Here is a 16771-nt window from a genome sequence, read left to right as displayed (position 1 = left end):
CCCTGACTAAAACATCTAGTAACCCAAATCCTGTACTGTCTTTTCATTTCCAGGAAAGGTTTTTAAAGGAAAAGAAGATTAGACAAGTTGTTTGGGTTGGTGAATATTTGGGTGATCTAATTGTCCTTCAGGTTAGACAGTAAATTGAGTTATTTTTCTTATGGTGGTTTTTTGTTTTGTTTTTAAGTAGATAATGTTTATATGCATTAGACCAGGCAGACCACTCATGTTTTTCACAGTTTTCAAAATTAAATCACAGTACAGCAGAACAACAACTGATGAGGTATTATTTTGACATTTTGGTCTCAGAAGGTGTTTTCCCCGTACTCAGTGTCTTTAACAACCAGAAAAAGACCAGCAGCCTCTTGTATCCTACTGAATTCAATACAGAATGCCTGTACTTCTGTAAACAAGTCCTGCACATTAATAATTTTGTTATGGATTAAGGATTGGAGAAAAACATACATGAGACACACCAAATGATTCTGCATGTATTTAACCTTAATTTGTTCACAAGTAGAGATGCAACTTGATATATAAAGGTGAATAAATTCAGGAGGTAGGTCAATAGCTGTAGATAGTTGATTTACAACTTCATATAATTTACATTCAAATATTCATATTGACCAGAACTGAAAAACGTTCAGTTATCTGGCTTGACTGCATTAATTTCAGTAACATTTCTACAGCAACTAGAGGATTGTTTCCCATGAGGTCAGGAAGTTTGGCTGGAGTGAAGCCAATATAATAAGTCTTTTTCCAACTCACCAAGGAGCTGCGTTTGTTGGGGAGAAGATAAGGGGCTGTTGAAGGCTTTGGCCATTATTCCCTTGATCTCTACACCAGTGCTATTCTTAACACACATCGATTTATCCCATTGAATCCCAGGGTCAGGCTCTGTCGGATTTAGCCGAGCCAATTCATCCTCACAAACGTGGAGAGGCGGTGGGGGACGAATAAACTCTGGCTGAAAGTGGCTTTCAGTGGATGGCTTTGGCCCACTGACTAAAGCTTCCGTGATCTGAGAGGCAACGGACCTGTCAAATCCAGAATTGGAAGAATCCGGGTTTGGGTCACAGAGGATACTAGGGAAACTGGCTTTACTCCGGTGGGCAATTCACACTGGCGTTCAGCCAAGGCCAGCTGAAGCCTGCTAATGTCCACGGACTGCCCGTGTTTCAAATGTCTACCAAAGCAATCTAGCGCAGGGTCTTTTTAAAAACTTTTCTGGTGATTATAGGAGGTAAAAAGTCTGAGGGCGGCGGTCGCCCTGGCGCGCGCCGCGGGGTCGAGCAGGTGCGCGAGGCTGGCGGCCAAGGCGCTGGCGGCGAGCGGCTGCGCGGGTGCATCTCCCGGAGCAGTGGAGCGCCCCGGGGCGCGGCAGGTCCCGCTGCTGCAGCAGCCTGACGGCCCCGAGCCCAGGCGGGAGCGGTGGGCCTTGCTGAAGTAGCGGTGGAAGGCGGTGGACGGCCCTGGAAGGTGCTGCCGCCGCCCGCGTCCTCCAAGACGGTGCTCAGCAGGCTCAAGAAGGTCCGGCTCATCCTGTCCGCGGGCGCCCCAGGGCTCCGCCTCGCGACCCCAGGCCGCCTGCGCCCCCTCTGCCGCCGCCAGAGCCTCCCCGACCGATCCTGGACGCCCACCCTGCTGCTTCCAGGGCCCCCAACTGCAACGAGGCGCTGAAAAGCCCGGCGCTGCGCCCGGCCCGCCTCGGGGCGTCAACCCCAGCCCTGCTTCCCGGCCTGAGCCGACCTGGCGCCGGCTTGCTCCGTCCTTCAGGTCTATAGTGTCTGGACGTCCTTAGTTTGTGTGTGTGTTTTAATATATTCAATTTTTTTATTTTTAAAAGAAACTTAGATTACATAAATGTTACATTAAAAATATAGATATTTCCCACATGCCCTGCTCCCCAACCCTTCCACATTTTCCCACAGCAACAACATCCTTCATTACTGTGGTACATTTGCTGCAATTGATGAACACATCTGGGGGCATTGCCACTAAGCGTGGGTTATAGTTTACATTGCAGTTTACACACTCTCCCACACATTTTTGTAAGTTATTACAAGGTATACAGTGGCCTGTATCTGTCATTGCAGTGTCATTCAGGACGATTCCCAAGTCCTGAAAATGCCCCCAAATTACACCTATTTTTCCCTCTCTCTCCCCTCAGAATGAACCTCTAGTAGCCACTGCCTCCACATCAATGATAAGAGGTCTTCCGTTGCTAGGATCACAATAAGTCTACAGTAGAATAAGAGTAGGTCTACTCTAGTCCATCGTTCATTCTCCAATCCTAAGGATTCTTGGATGGTGATGCCCACTCCACCTCTAATTGAGAGGAGGCTTAGATCCCATGGGGTACATAGATGGAACTATCTTCCTTGCAATTGAGACTCCCTTTGTTTCTTGAGACGGTCGTTGTCAATCATCATCTCCTTATTAGTCGTCCTGGGTGAGTCCAATGAACTGGAGGGTAGGTGTTGCAAATATGTAGAGATTTGGGCCCAACTGGTACCTGGGCAGTCAAAGATTTAGGTCTCTTGGACATACACCTATCAACTGTCCTACTAATTACAGGTTCAAATAGCAGGGGTAGAAAAGCCGTGGGTAGGGAAACCACGACTGAGTCCAACTCTGTCACATTGGGAAGCATAAATTCCAGAGTAGGGTCCAATGGCAGGATGCCAAACCCCTGAGCCATCTGCCCTGCCCATAGTGTCTGGATATCTTCAGAGCCCTCAGGAGTCCCACTATTTGATGGAATATTTATTTTGGCAGTCAATGAGTACCTGCTGAAACATGCATAAGTGTAACCTCTGGAATGACCTCCCTACTCATTTTGAAGTCTCTTGGCCTTATAAACACATTCATCTTTACCCTTTCCCCCTTTTGGTCAAGGTCTTTTTCCAGTTGCACTGCTAGTTGGTGCTTGGTAGTAATCCCTCAGTGCCAGGAAGGGTCATCCGCAGGAGTCATGTCCCACCACTGGGGGAAAGATAATGCATTTAATGCTGAGTTTTGACTTAGAGAGAGGCCACCTTTGAGTGACAAGGAGGCTCTCAGGAGGTAACTCTTAGGCACCCTATAATACTAGGCTAAGTTTCAATGTCAAAAGTAAAGGTTCATAAGTACAGTCATCACTATCAAGGGCCTATCAATGGACCATCCTCCTTCACTGGTCACTGCCTCTATACTCAGGGGATTCTTGTTGTCCCATTAGAGAATGTGGCAGAACTCCCCAGGATGGGAATTCAATATTCCTTCGGTTATTGTGTGAATATCCAAACACTTAGGGTTTTGACAAACATTGTTGCTTGAGTATTTGTATTCTCTGGCAGTCTTTTTCTTTAATATATTTTTTTATTAAAAAAAAAAGATACTTAGATTACACAAAATGTTACACAAAAAAATATAAGGGATTTTTATATGCCCCACTCCCCACACCCCCCACACTTCCCCACACTAACAACCTCCCTCATTAGTGTGGTACATTCATTGCAAATGATGAACACATTTGGAGCATTGCTTTGATATCTGACTGATACCTTCAAACAGTATCCTCTAGAACAGGGGTTCTTAACCTTTTTTGTTCCATGGACCCCTTTGTCAGCCAGGTGAAAACCACGGACCCCTTACTAAGTCCACACGATACTGTGTATTATTAATTAATATATCTTTCCCATGCCATGTCCCCACAAAAATAATGCTCTTTTTAAAAAATTTAAATTCATACTCACCAACTCCTTGTTAAGAATCCCTGCTCTAGAATAATCTTCTGGCTCCATTTTAAATCTCTTAGCCATAGTAACTGTATTGTTTTAAATCTTTTACTATGACTAAGCAAACATTGATCAAACATGTACATCTGATGCATTCTATTTCGTTCACCCTTCAGAGTGGCATCATGTGATAAATGGAGGATAAGCCAGGAACAAGGACAAAGTGCTTTACCAGAGTCTCAGCAGGAATTTCTCCCTCTCAGAGATATAAGTGAATTTCCATCTCCCTGGAAGATAATGATTTGAAGATTCCCCCCTGAATCTTGAACAATTTCAGCACCAACGTGAGTTGGCTTTTCTTCTCCCAAATTTACACTCTAACATGTGTTCTTGACCAGATAAATTTCTATAGGAAAATAATTTATTGTAAATGGCGCCTAATAGGAAGGGAAAAAAGGCAGCACAGGGTTGGTGGGAGTGGATTCAATATGGCATGCACAGTGTTTTCCTTTAACCGTCCTCATTGCCCTCTCTGATCTACTTTCCTTCTCAAGCCTCTAGAATGTTTAAACTGCCTTATTTATGTTTAATTTTTAAAATATAACATAGAACACAACAGAAGAAGGAAGGAACCCAAGTGTTGTTGGCAATTGCTCTGCCCTGTATGTAATGACGGCCAGCTCCCCACTGGGTTAGCTAGGTATAGTCAGTCTAAGAGGCTTTTCTGAGGACTGAGTCAGGTCAGCTCTGGGGGTTGGGCGAGGAGTGATTATTTCCAGGATGAGGGTCTTTGTCCTCAGTGCGCTCACTAAAGTATGCCATCTCCAGTTCTTCAAGCGCGTGTCACACACATCAGAGAGGTAGTCATCGGTCTCATAGCAACGACGATCCGCGCGACTTCCAAGCAATGTCGGTAGCTGGCAGACTACCTGGGACCACATCATCATCAGACCCAGGGCAGTTGGACCGCAGGGCACTTTGGGAAATATAGTCCCGGACAAGTGGGCGCCAAATATTCCAAGGAGTGTAGTTTTTAGTTTGGTGCCATTGTACCAGAGAGCTGCCCTCGGTTCTGGAAACTATAGTGCACCAGAAGATAGCTGCTGTTCTCGACATTTGTGTGTGTGTCCTAGTTAACCCATCCTGTGAGGACGACTGGAGGCTGTGTAGTTTTCTAGATAGCAGAGACCATTATTATCGCGTTACGCGCGGCCCAAGCAGGCGCAGCGACTTCTGGGAAATGTGGTTTTCCTTAGCGACGACTGTTTTTCGTCTGCATCAGTTACTTTTGTCTCTGACGCGGAGGAGTCTGGGAAATGCCGCTCGGTGCTGGCCCCGCCCTGAGCCACTCCGCTGCCTTCTCGGGTCTGGCGGCGGAATTCTGGCTTTCGGGCGGGCCTTGAGCTGTGTGTAGTTCACCGGAGGGCGGCGGCCACCTCCGCGTGCCAGCGACTTACGCGGCAGGTACGCGGAGGCGCGGCTCTGGACGCCCGCAGGTTCAGGGAGCGGCCCGGGGGGGCTTCGGTGCCCGTGGAGTCCCGACCTCCGAGGATTCCGGCAAGTGCAGGTCCCGGGAGGTTGGCGGACGGACCTCTGACCGCGGATCCCGGGCGTTGGACTGGGCCTCCAGAACGTTGCTGGTCCGAGGATCTGCCCCGCGGTGTGACCTAGGACAGGGCCTTCGCTTCTCCGGGCCTGTGTCCTGTTCCGTAAAAGGGGAGAAAGGACCGCACCTCTGCAGCCAAGCGAACGTCATGTACAACTGGTTTTCTGTAATCCGGTCATGACGCCGAGGCTTTTCGCAAGCGGCTTTTCAGTAATTCCTAGTTGCAGCTTACTCATCGTTAAAAAATACATATGTGTGTGCATATATATATATATGTAGGTATAATGTGAACGCCCGCCATACTGAGGGGTGAAGATTGAACTAGCTGATTTAACGTTATTGCTGTTGTTTTATCGGTCTGTTTATTATTTACAGAATGGTTGATATACACGCAGTTAGCACCTGATAAGGACTAACCCCGTGCCTACTTTTTTTTTTAATTTTTATTTTTGAAAGATACTTAGATTACATAAACTGTTACATGAAAAAATATAAGGGATTCCCATATGTCCCACTCCCCACACCTCCCACCCTTCTCCAATTCAACAACTTCTTTCATTAGTGTGGTTCGTTCACTTCAATTGATGAACACATTTTGGAACATTGCCACCAATCATGAATTAAACTTTACCTTGTGTTTACACTCTCTCCCACTCAATTCTGTAGGTTAAAGCCATGTATATAATGACCTGTATCTGCCATTGCAGTGTCACTGAGGACAATTCTGAGTCCTGAAACTGCTCCCATATTACACTTCTTTGTCCCTCTCCCTGACTTCAGCACCTCCAGTGGCCATTTTTTCCACATCAATGATGTAATTTCCTCCACTGCTAGAATCACAGTAAGTCCACTGTAGTCCATATTTTATTCCCCAATCCTGAGGATTCTGGGATGGTGATGCCCACTCCACCTCTAATTGAAGGGGGAATTCAGTCCCATACATGTGCCCACTTTTAGTTCAAGGAAAGGTTGGAGTCCCAGAGTCCCAAGTTGCTTTTCCATGCAAATATGTGAGAGCTGCAAGGTAAATGTGCTGCTTTCTTGACTGCTTTTTTCTGCCCTAGTCCCACCTTTTCAAAACAAGAACCTGGAAGGAGGACTGTGTTGGCTGTTGGAAATTATAAAGTCATGTCCCAGGTGAGTCAGTTTGTCCCCAGATCTTCCTGAAATCCTTTATTCTTATCTGGGCTCTGGAGTGTTTGCTTTGCTTCTCCTGAAAGTTCCCACCTAACAAAGCCCATTTAGGGACGGGGTCTACAATTCCTTTTACGACAACAGGCTCCAAGTCTGTCCTACTCTCTCAGTGCTTCTTTTTTCTACCAAAGGTGGAAAAGTTATCTTAGTTTCCTAATAGAAATTCTTGAAAAGAACTTGAGAAGACTTGAGCCAGAAAGATTATTATTGCAACTGAAAATGTCCAATTACAATATTAGATTATTTGCTTTGTGATTTTAATTAATGTACATATATATCTTTCAAGTTGTTCAGGTTAAAAGGTGTTTGGAGTCATCCTTGGTTCCTCCTTTTCTCTTATACTTCATGTTCAGTCATTCTGTTTGGTTCTATCTTCATAATATATAGAGATTCTGACCACCGGTTACCCCGTCATTGCCACCACCCTGGTCCAAATCAGCTGGAATACTGTAATGGATTGCAGCTGGAATCCCTGCTTTTGCCCCTACACCCTTGCAGTCTGTTCTCAAAATAGCTGTCCTAGTGATCCTGATGTAAAACAAAACTCTATCATTCCTCAGCTTAAAACTCTTTAGTGACTCTGATACAGAATAGCAGCCAGAGTTCTGCAAATGACCTATAAAGCTTTGTACAAATAAGCTTTGTGTTGCCCCTCTGAGTCTCTCTACTTTGTCTGCCTCTGTGTTGCCTGTAAGTCCCAGCCACACAGGATACTGCCTCTAGACTTTGGAAGTTGCTATACTGCCTACTTGAAATGTTTTACTCTCATATATGCACAAGCTTGCACTCTCACTTCTTTCAGATCTTTGCTCAACTCCCATTCCGTAAAGCTTTCCTAAACACTCATATAAAATTGCAGACACCGTTCCTGGTCTATCTCTTCCAGTCCTTCATCACTGCTTTATTGTTTTCATAGAGCTTATTACTCACTAGCTGATACAGTGTATGTTTAATGTATGCAGATTTGTCTCCTCAATGGGCACAGATTTTTTAAAGTAAAAGATAAGTGAACTAATTGTCACAATCATTCATTCATTGGTTTACTAAGCAAATGAGACAATCTATTAAGGAGAACCTTTCATTGGGCTGTGTGTACAATGACTTGCAGTACTTTATGATCTAGGTAGGGCATTTCTCTGTAAGAGAACTTCCTGCAATGCAGAAATGTTTTATATCTGTGTTGTCCAATACAGTAGCCTTCTGCCACATGTGGCTATTGAGCACTTGAACTGTGTATAGCTAAAGTGATTTAGGAACTGAATTTTTAATTTAATTTTAATTAATTTTTATAGCCAAATGTGGCTAGTGGCTACTGTATTGAACAGTACAGGACTGGTAGAAAAGTAAGAAAGCATTAAAAATGAAGAAAAGTGCTAGGATAGACATATATTCTAAGAACTTTGGGGATAGAGATGAGTAAACACCTTAAGTAATTGAAGGGAAAGGAAATCCATGTGAAAGCAATGCTGGTGTTAGATTTTGGTGCGCCACAGTATCAGGGAGGCACAGGTGGAAGTGAAGTTAAACTGAACTGAGCGAACACCTTGAGCATAGGTAGAGAGACCTAAGAGGGTCTTTCAAAGAACTCAAACTTTTCTAAAGCAGGGATTCTCAACCATGGACAATTTTATCCCTTTTGCCCCACCTATAATTGACATTTGCTAGTGTTTAGAGACATTTGTGGTCATCACAAATAGGGGCTTGTTGCCCCTGGCATCTAATGGGTAGAGGAATGCTGCTGAACATCCTGCAGTGCCTAGGACAGCTTCATACAACAAAATGAGAATAGAGCCAAGGTGGAGAAACTGTGATCTAACAGATTATCCATTGCTGAAGTTATCGGGTTTTCTTCAAGCCTTTAATTATTATGTCATTGTTATGTTTTCAGAACTTATGAATTATATTTGCATCAGTGGAATAAAACATAGTGTGTTTACATTTCACATTGTGTTTTTACACTTAACATAGTATTGATTTCTTATTTGCATTACCAGATGAGATTTGTAAAACCATATCATTTTAAAACCATTGTGGCATATAGGCAAAGATGGAAATACTTACAGTTAATGTGACAGGCCTGGTATAACCCAAATAAGGGTAATTACAAATCTAAAGAAACTGAATTTTCCCTGGTGCCAAAGAACCCCCACCCCACCTCTGTTTTCTTAGAGCATTTCCTTGAGAAAACTTAATAATTGTCAATTCTTTCCTTATCCCTCTGAGATGCTTGTAAATCTTCTTAAAAGCCAGTAAGCCTCTTGCCAGTTTTACAACCCGGTAATGTCTTCCTTAAGAACCTTGGAGCTATCTCTGAAATGGAAACATCAAGGATCTTCCCCTATCCTCCTGCCTCTATAGTTTGGAATTGGCAATTGGCTCCAAGTTATAACTACCTGATTGTCTTAAAGATGCCAGAATTTTTGTTTTTTCTTTGGATAAAGGCAATTAACTAACACAGATGGCCATTCCAATAACCAGGTGAATTTAGGATAAATTGTGTATAGCGAATGGTGCCTTCAAGTTCTGTTACTTAAGAACAAACTGTTGTTTACTTTGGAACATGTACATAATGGATTGAATCTGCTTGGCTTTGTAAAAGAATAGGATTTCTTTCTGTCTCTGTAATCCCAGTGATAACCTGTGAAGCACATCCAAGACTGGTTTGATGCTTTTTCAATAATAAAACTTTACTTTTCTACATTTGTAGGGGAAATGGGTTTGCAGGAGATTTGGTTTTTAGTTATATCAACAACACCTGACAAAGATAAAGTCCCCCTTTGTAAGGAAAGACCATTGTCCCTCATAATCATACATGCAACATTTCTAAATAAAGTATTAGAATAGTGAATCAGCTACTCTTGGAAGGAAAAAGTTAGTATAACTAAGAAACATCGGTTTCACCAGTGAAAGATAGTTACCATGTCATTTTCAGTGCATCCATTTTATGTGTTTATTATAATTTGACCAGTAAGCTCTTATGGAACATTTAACCTTTTTCTAAACTTTTGCTATTTTGTATAATACTGTGAATGAGTTCTACTGAGAGGAAATCTTTAAGCATATCTATGAACATTTCTTAGCTTGAGATGTGTCCTTTCATTTATTGTTTGTTTTTATTTTAAGGCCCTACTCAAGGACTATCTGTGGCATGAAACTTACCTTCAGTATTCTTGCCCAGAGGTCTCAAGTTATTTGAATTATCAACTGACTTCAATACAGAGTTTAAGTATACACCGTCAATATGTATATATCCTTTAAAATAAAATATATGTCATTCTTTATTTTTTCTTGAACCTTAGTGGATCATCTTGAGCATCCCATTTTAGGAGACAATTAATTTAGCCTCATTCTTTATTACTTACCCAGCACTTGACTATATGCTGCCAAATATTGAGTGCTGTTTTTTTTAAATTTGTATAATTTTATTCTCTTTGATAAAATTAAATCTCCTTAAGCAAAATTTTTCCATTTGTCTCTCACCTTAACTGCGTAACAAAGCCAAGCTCATAATCATCCAATTATTACCTGACTTAGATCAGATCCCTGATCATTTGTCACAACTCAAATTTTTTGTCTCTTTTCCACAGCCAAAATAATTTTACCCCTTGTCTAGTGACAGAAGAGACCTGGGCCATGGTTGAACCTAAATATGTTTGCCATTTCAGGTGACATTTAATGATGTGGCCATAGACTTCTCTCATGAAGAATGGGGATGGCTAGATTCTGCTCAGAGGGATTTATACAAAGATGTGATGGTCCAGAATTATAAGAACCTGGTCTCTGTAGGTAAGGATATCTTTCCCTCTGCCTCCTGGGGGAGGTCTTTCTTTTCCTTTGAATTGCTGGAGATCTTACTAAATAAGCAGATGAATTTCTGTATTCACAAGGAAAAGCACAGCTCTATTGTGTCATGCCTAAAGGTTATCTTCCCATTTCAGTAAATATCCTTCATCCCTCCTCTAGTCCCTTAGTAATGTCCCACCTCCCTGAGGAGCACAATTTAAATAAGTTCCATATTTTTCCTATAAGCAGGTCTTTCCATACCTAAACCATATATGATCACATTATTGGAGGAAGGCAAAGAGCCCTGGATGGTAGAACAAAAATTGTCAAAAGGTATGTTTCCAGGTGAGTCATGGTGAATCAGGCAAAAGAAATCTTTGTAGTAAAGATGCTTATAGAAAGTGTGGAGGCATTTTAGGATGTTGTAGTGATATTCTCCTTAGAGATCCCAAATGTAGAGGAAATTTTTCCCCCTTTTATGTTAACATTTTATTTATTTCGTTATTCATTTGTATATTTTTTTATTAGAGGAAATTAAGGGATCTTTAGCTTAGGTTCCAAAAGCACCATTCCTCCATGCCCAGTTATTATCTGCCTGTATTACTTATGACATTAATTAAAGGTATAGGCATATGCCATCATAATTTAAACTGGTATTTTATTTGAAACAAAATATGACAAATTATTCTTTTCTATGTCCAGTTAAGAAAAAAATTTGTTGATGGTTTTAGGCTAAGAAAAACTACCAATTAGATTAAAAAAAATAACACTTCTTTGAAAGCTGGACATCAGAGAATAAATATGAATATAAGTATTAGGGGCTGTAAGGAATGTATAAAGTTTCCAGGAACAGAATTTTCTTATGTCCAATAAATAACCACATGACTTCACAAAGACCCTACATATACTCAACTTCAATCTTGGAGAGCCATAAAGAGCATTTAGAATATTTTGCTGTCATTGTAGTTGTTGCTGTTGAATGCACTGCTATAAATTCTGCATTTTAAGCATATTAATCTGGCAGCAAATTGAGATTAACCGAAGATAGGGGAACCAAGATAGTGGTCTTTCACATAAATATAGACACAAAATGATGGCTTGGAATCCAGAATGCTTTCCACATTTTCTTGTGGATAGTTTCATTTTTTTTCCACATACTGATTGTTTACATTTAAGCCATTTCCCTTATCCCTCTCTGTTTTCTGCCTCTCTGAGCTATGTATATTCTCTGTGATCCAGTTAAACATTGTTCAGAAATCATTTAACTGGGTGAGAATTGTTAGAAGCATATGGTTTCTGGAGGCCTTATTTTATATCCATAGAAGTTTCTTTTTAAGAAGTACAGAAAAAGCAACATTTTGCTTTCTTGGTATATTTCAGATTGGGAGTCAAGATGGGGAAACAAGGAATTATCAACAAAGGATGATGACGAAGATTCATCCCAAAAGGCAGTTATAGAAAAAGTTATAAAAGAAGGTCTTGAATGTTCAAGTTTTAACAAGGACTGTAAGTATATAGAAAATTTGGAGATGAAGTACAGAAATCAAGTAGAACATTTCAAACCACTGACCTTCACCGTTATAGAAAGCCCCAGTGTGGAAAGTGTTAAGAAATACAATACATTTAGTAGCATCTTCCACTTAAAGTCTATTCTTTCTGAACCACAGAGAATGTCTTCTGAAAGACAATCACATAAATATGATATGTTTGAGAAGAGCTTAACAAAAACGTCAATTATAAAAAATGAGAAAATCAATGATGGAAAGAAACTTTTGAATTCTAATGAAAGTGTGGCAGCCTTCAGCAAGAGCACATCTCTTACCCATTACCAGACTTATAATAGAGAAAAAATTTATACATGCAGTGAATGTGGAAAAGCCTTTGGCAAACAATCAATCCTTAATCGCCATTGGAGAATTCATACTGGAGAGAAACCTTATGAATGTCGTGAATGTGGGAAGACTTTTAGCCATGGCTCAGCCCTTTCTCGACATCAGATAAGTCATAGTGGAGAGAAACCTTACAAATGTATTGAATGTGGGAAGGCCTTTAGCCACATCTCATCACTTACTAATCATCAGAGCACTCACACTGGAGAAAAACCATATGAATGCATAGAATGTGGAAAATCTTTTAGTCGTGTTTCACATCTCATTGACCATCTGAGAATTCATACTCAAGAAAAACTCTATGAGTGTCGTTTATGTGAGAAGGCCTTCATTCATAGGTCATCTCTGATTCACCATCAGAAAATTCATACTGGAGAGAAGCCTTATGAATGTAGTGAATGTGGGAAAGCCTTTTGCTGCAACTCACACCTTACTCGACATCAAAGAATTCACACGGTAGAGAAGCAATACGAATGCAAGAAATGTCTGAAAATCTTTAGTAGTCTCACATTTCTTATTCAACACCAGAGTATTCATACAGAAGAAAAACCTTTTGAATGTCAGAAATGCAGGAAATCTTTCAACCAGCCTGATTCACTGAATTTGCATTTGAGAAATCACACTAGATTGAAACCTTATGAATGCAGTATATGTGGGAAAGCCTTCAGTCACAGGTCATCCCTGCTTCAACATCATAGAATTCATACTGGAGAGAAACCCTATGAATGTATTGAATGTGGGAAAACCTTCAGTTGTAGTTCAAACCTTACAGTACATCAGAGAGTCCATACTGGAGAAAAGCCATATAAATGTAATGAATGTGGGAAAGCTTTTAGTAAAGGCTCAAATCTTACTGTCCATCAGAGAATACATAATGGAGAGTAACGTAATAGCTCAGTAAGTGTGGAAATGACTTTAGGCTGTATGAATCACTTTACATATGAGAAATCATACAGGAGAGAAACCAAGTAACTGCAGTATTTGTTATAGTAATTTTAGCCACTGAAAAATTTATATTATAGGAAAGTCCTATGAATGTAGTGAATATGGGAAGGTCTTCTGCAATACTCCAAACCTTAAACTGCCCATCAAGGGTTCATACTGTAGAGAATTCCTACTGATGCAGTCATTGTGGGAAAGCCTTTAACCTGTATGAATTCCTTAACTGATGGAAGTATATTCACACTGGAGAAAAAACCTATACATGTAACAAATGTGAGAATGAGCCAAGGAAATAAGAATCCCTTTTAAAGCATGTACTAACTCATACATCTTTCAGGACATCTTTGAGTTCATGTACATTCCTCATTTTATGTCGGTGAACTCACATCAGAGGAAAATCTTTAAGAATTGTAGCGAGTTCACAAAGAGTTTTGTTAGACATCAGGAGATTAATGCTAGAATGACTTGAAGGATGCAGGAATTATTCACAAATCTTTGCCATTTATCTTTTAGTAAGCATAGAAATCCACAGGAGGGAAAACTAGCTTGTAAATGAATATGCATTTCTTATAGCAGTAGGAGTTTTACGGAAATGAGGCCTATATAGAAATTATTTTTCATTAATGAGCATGTAAATATATTTAGTTACTCAATTGGATGCAGTAAAAGTTGAAAACCACAGCTGCAAAAGAAGTGTGAGTAAAATTGTTGGTCTCTAATAAAATTTTGTGTATGATTTCTCACATAGCGCTTATATTTCCTATAAAATTTTTCACTGTTTTCCTCTTTAAAAATTAAGATTCACCTCACTATAGCTTTTTTTTAAGATTTTTAAATTATTTTTTTATTTGTTTCTCTCCCCTTCCCTCCCCTCCAGCCCCAGCCCCAGCCCCAGCTCCAGTTGTCTGTTCTCTGTGTCCGTTTGCTCCGTGTTGTTCTTTTGTCTGCTTCTGTTGTCAGGGCCTGGGAATCTGTGTCTTTTTTTGTTGTTGTTGAGTCATCTTGCTGTGTCAGCTTTCCATGTGTGCGGCACCATTCTTGGGCAGGCTGAACTTTATTTCATGCAGGCGGCTCTCCTTACTCCTTGCGCGTGGGGCTCCCCTATGCAGGGGACACTCCTGTGTGGCACAGCACTCCTTGTGGGCCAGCTCCAGATGGGTCACGGAGGCCCAAGGTTTGAACCGCAGACCTCCCATGTGGTAGACAGATACCCTATTCACTGGGCCAAGTCTGCGTCCCTCACTGTAGCTTTTTGTGGAAGACTAATAAAGCTGGAAAAAATGGCCCAGTCTCTTGCTAATAAACTTCAGTGAGTTTAATTAATAGTTCATTTGAAATAGGCTTTTTTTTTTTAAGATTTATTTTTTATTTATTTATCTCTCCCCTTTCCCCCCACCCCCAGTTGTCTGCTCTCTGTGTTCATTCACTGTGTGTTCCTCTGTGTCCAGTTGTATTCTTGTCAGCGGCACCGGGAATCTATGTTTCTTTTTCTTTTTCTTTTCGTTTTTTTTTTTTTTTAATTAAAGTTAATAGATCACAAAGACTGTTACATTAAAAAACATTTAAAAAAACATGGGAAGTGGATTTGGCCCAACAGATAGGGCGTCTGCCTACCACATGGGAAGTCCAAGGTTCAAACCCAGGGTCTCCTGACCCATGTGATGAGCTGGCCCATGTGAAGTGCTGATGCGCGCAAGGAGTGCCATGCCATGCAGGGGTCTCCCTCTCATAGGGGAGCCCCACGCGCAAGGAGTGCGCCCCGTAAGGAGAGCCGCCCAACACGAAAAAAGTGCAGCCTGCCCAGAAATGGCACCGCACACAGGGAGAGCTGACACCACAAGATGATGCAACAAAAAGAGACACAGATTCCAGGTGCTGCTGACAAGAATACAGGTGGACACAGAAGAACACACAGTAAATGGACAGCAGACAACTGGAGGGGGAGGGGCAGCGAGGAAGGGGAGAGGAAAAAAAAGCTAAAAAACGTAACAAAAAACATGAGGCTCCCATATAACCCACTCCCCGACCCCCACCACATCATTTTTGTAAATTGTATATTTTTGAAGATACATACATCACAAAAAAATGTTACACTAAAAAATATAAGAGGTTCCTGTATACCCCACCCTCACCCCACTCCTCCCACACCAAGAACGTCCGTCATCATTGTGGCACACTCATTGCAGTCGGTGAACACATTTTGGGGCACTGCTGCACTACACAGATGATGGTTCTCCCCAGTACATTCAGTTGGTTATGGCAGGATATATAAAGTCCAGCATCTGACCCTGCAATATTTAGAACAACTCAAAATCCCAAAAGTGCCCCCACATCACATCTCTTCTACCCTCTTCCTGCCCTCAGCAACTACTGTGGCCACTTCCTCCCCCTCTATGCTAAAATTTCTTCTATTACTGCTCACGATAGTTTTATAGTGGAATATCACTAAGTCCATTCTAGTCCATATTTTATTCCTCCATTCTGTAGACTGTGGGATGGTGATGTCCTCTCCACCTCTAGATCAAGAGGGGGCTTAGATTCCACATGCATGATGGGTGCAATTCCTTTGCTTAAAGTTGTAGGCACTCTTGATTCTCTGGTGTAGTGGTTGACCATCTTCATCTCCCTGTTAGCTGACCTCCAGCTTATCATAGACTTCACCCATGTAGGCGTCAGCTCTCAATCTTCCTCTCCCACCCAAATTCCTTTAAGCCTGTCTTCCAGGCTTCAGCTCTCTGAGAGAACTCTGTTTGCTTGTTTCATATCAGAAAGGACATGTAGTATTCATCCTTCAATGCCTGGCTTGCTTCACTCAAGGTCCTCAAGATTCATCCTTGTTATCTCATGTATTTGTACTGTATTCCTTCTTATAGCTGCATAGTATTCTGTTGTATGTATATACCACATTTTATTTATCCATTCATCCATAGATGGGCATTTGGATTGATTCCAACTTTTGGCAATAGTGTATAATGCCTCTATGAACATTGGTGTACATATATATTGGTTTGTGTCCTTATTTTCAGATCTTCTGGGTATATACCCAGCAGTGGAAGTGCTGGGTCATATGGCAAATCTATAGCTAACTTTTTGAGAAACCGCTGAACAGTCCTCCAGAATGGCTGGATCCTTCTGCATTCCCACTAGCAGTGGATGAGTGTTCCCGTTCCTCCACATCCTCTCCAGCACTTGTAGTCTTCTATTTTTTTGATAGCTGCCAGTCTTATGGGAGTAAGATGGTATCTCATTATAGTTTTGATTTGCATTTCCCTAATAGCTAGTGATTTTGAGCATCTTTTCATGTGCCTTTTAGCCATTTGTATTTCTTCTTTGAAGAAGCATCTATTCAAATCTTTTTCCCATTTTTTAAATGGGCTGTTTGTCTTTTTATTTTCAAGATAATAGGAGTTCTTTATATATGCAGGATATAAGTCTCCTATCAGATATATGGTTACCAAATATTTTCTCCCATTGTGTAGGCTCTCTTTTCACTTTCATGACTAACTCCTTTGAGGTGCAAAAGGCTTTAATTTTGAGGAAGTCCCATTTATCTATTTGTTCTTTTGCTGCCCGTGCTTTGAGTGTGAAGTTCATGAAGCCATTTCCTATTACAAGTTCCTGTAGATGCTTCCCTACAT

At 41.2% G+C, this 16771-nt stretch overlaps 1 protein-coding gene and 1 pseudogene across 17 annotated transcripts; one reads left to right on the top strand and one right to left on the bottom strand.

The window, feature by feature from the left end:
• Nucleotides 1-286: 286 nt before the first annotated feature.
• LOC101416283 (CCR4-NOT transcription complex subunit 11 pseudogene) lies at nt 287-1541 on the bottom strand (annotated as a pseudogene).
• A 3069-nt stretch (nt 1542-4610) lies between these two features.
• LOC101446095 (zinc finger protein 181) lies at nt 4611-13876 on the top strand. 17 transcript variants are annotated; one of them, XM_058280155.2, is made up of 5 exons: nt 4611-5578; nt 6390-6462; nt 10185-10305; nt 10549-10647; nt 11683-13876. In XM_058280155.2, the coding sequence occupies exons 2-5, from the start codon at nt 6454-6456 to the stop codon at nt 13074-13076; spliced, it is 1623 nt and encodes a 540-aa protein (XP_058136138.1). In that variant the 5' UTR covers nt 4611-5578; nt 6390-6453; the 3' UTR covers nt 13077-13876. The 17 variants fall into 17 exon arrangements, with proteins under 17 accessions (XP_058136138.1, XP_071065316.1, XP_071065311.1 ...); XM_071209215.1 differs by having other exon boundaries at nt 4948-5183; nt 10552-10635; XM_071209210.1 differs by having other exon boundaries at nt 4948-5183; nt 10552-10647.
• Nucleotides 13877-16771: the final 2895 nt, after the last annotated feature.

The sequence above is a fragment of the Dasypus novemcinctus genome, chromosome 18, assembly GCF_030445035.2.
Source record: "Dasypus novemcinctus isolate mDasNov1 chromosome 18, mDasNov1.1.hap2, whole genome shotgun sequence".
NCBI classification, from domain to species: domain Eukaryota; kingdom Metazoa; phylum Chordata; class Mammalia; order Cingulata; family Dasypodidae; genus Dasypus; species Dasypus novemcinctus.
Note: the sequence above shows the minus strand (reverse complement) of the source record. Positions and strands in the feature narration are given on the sequence as shown.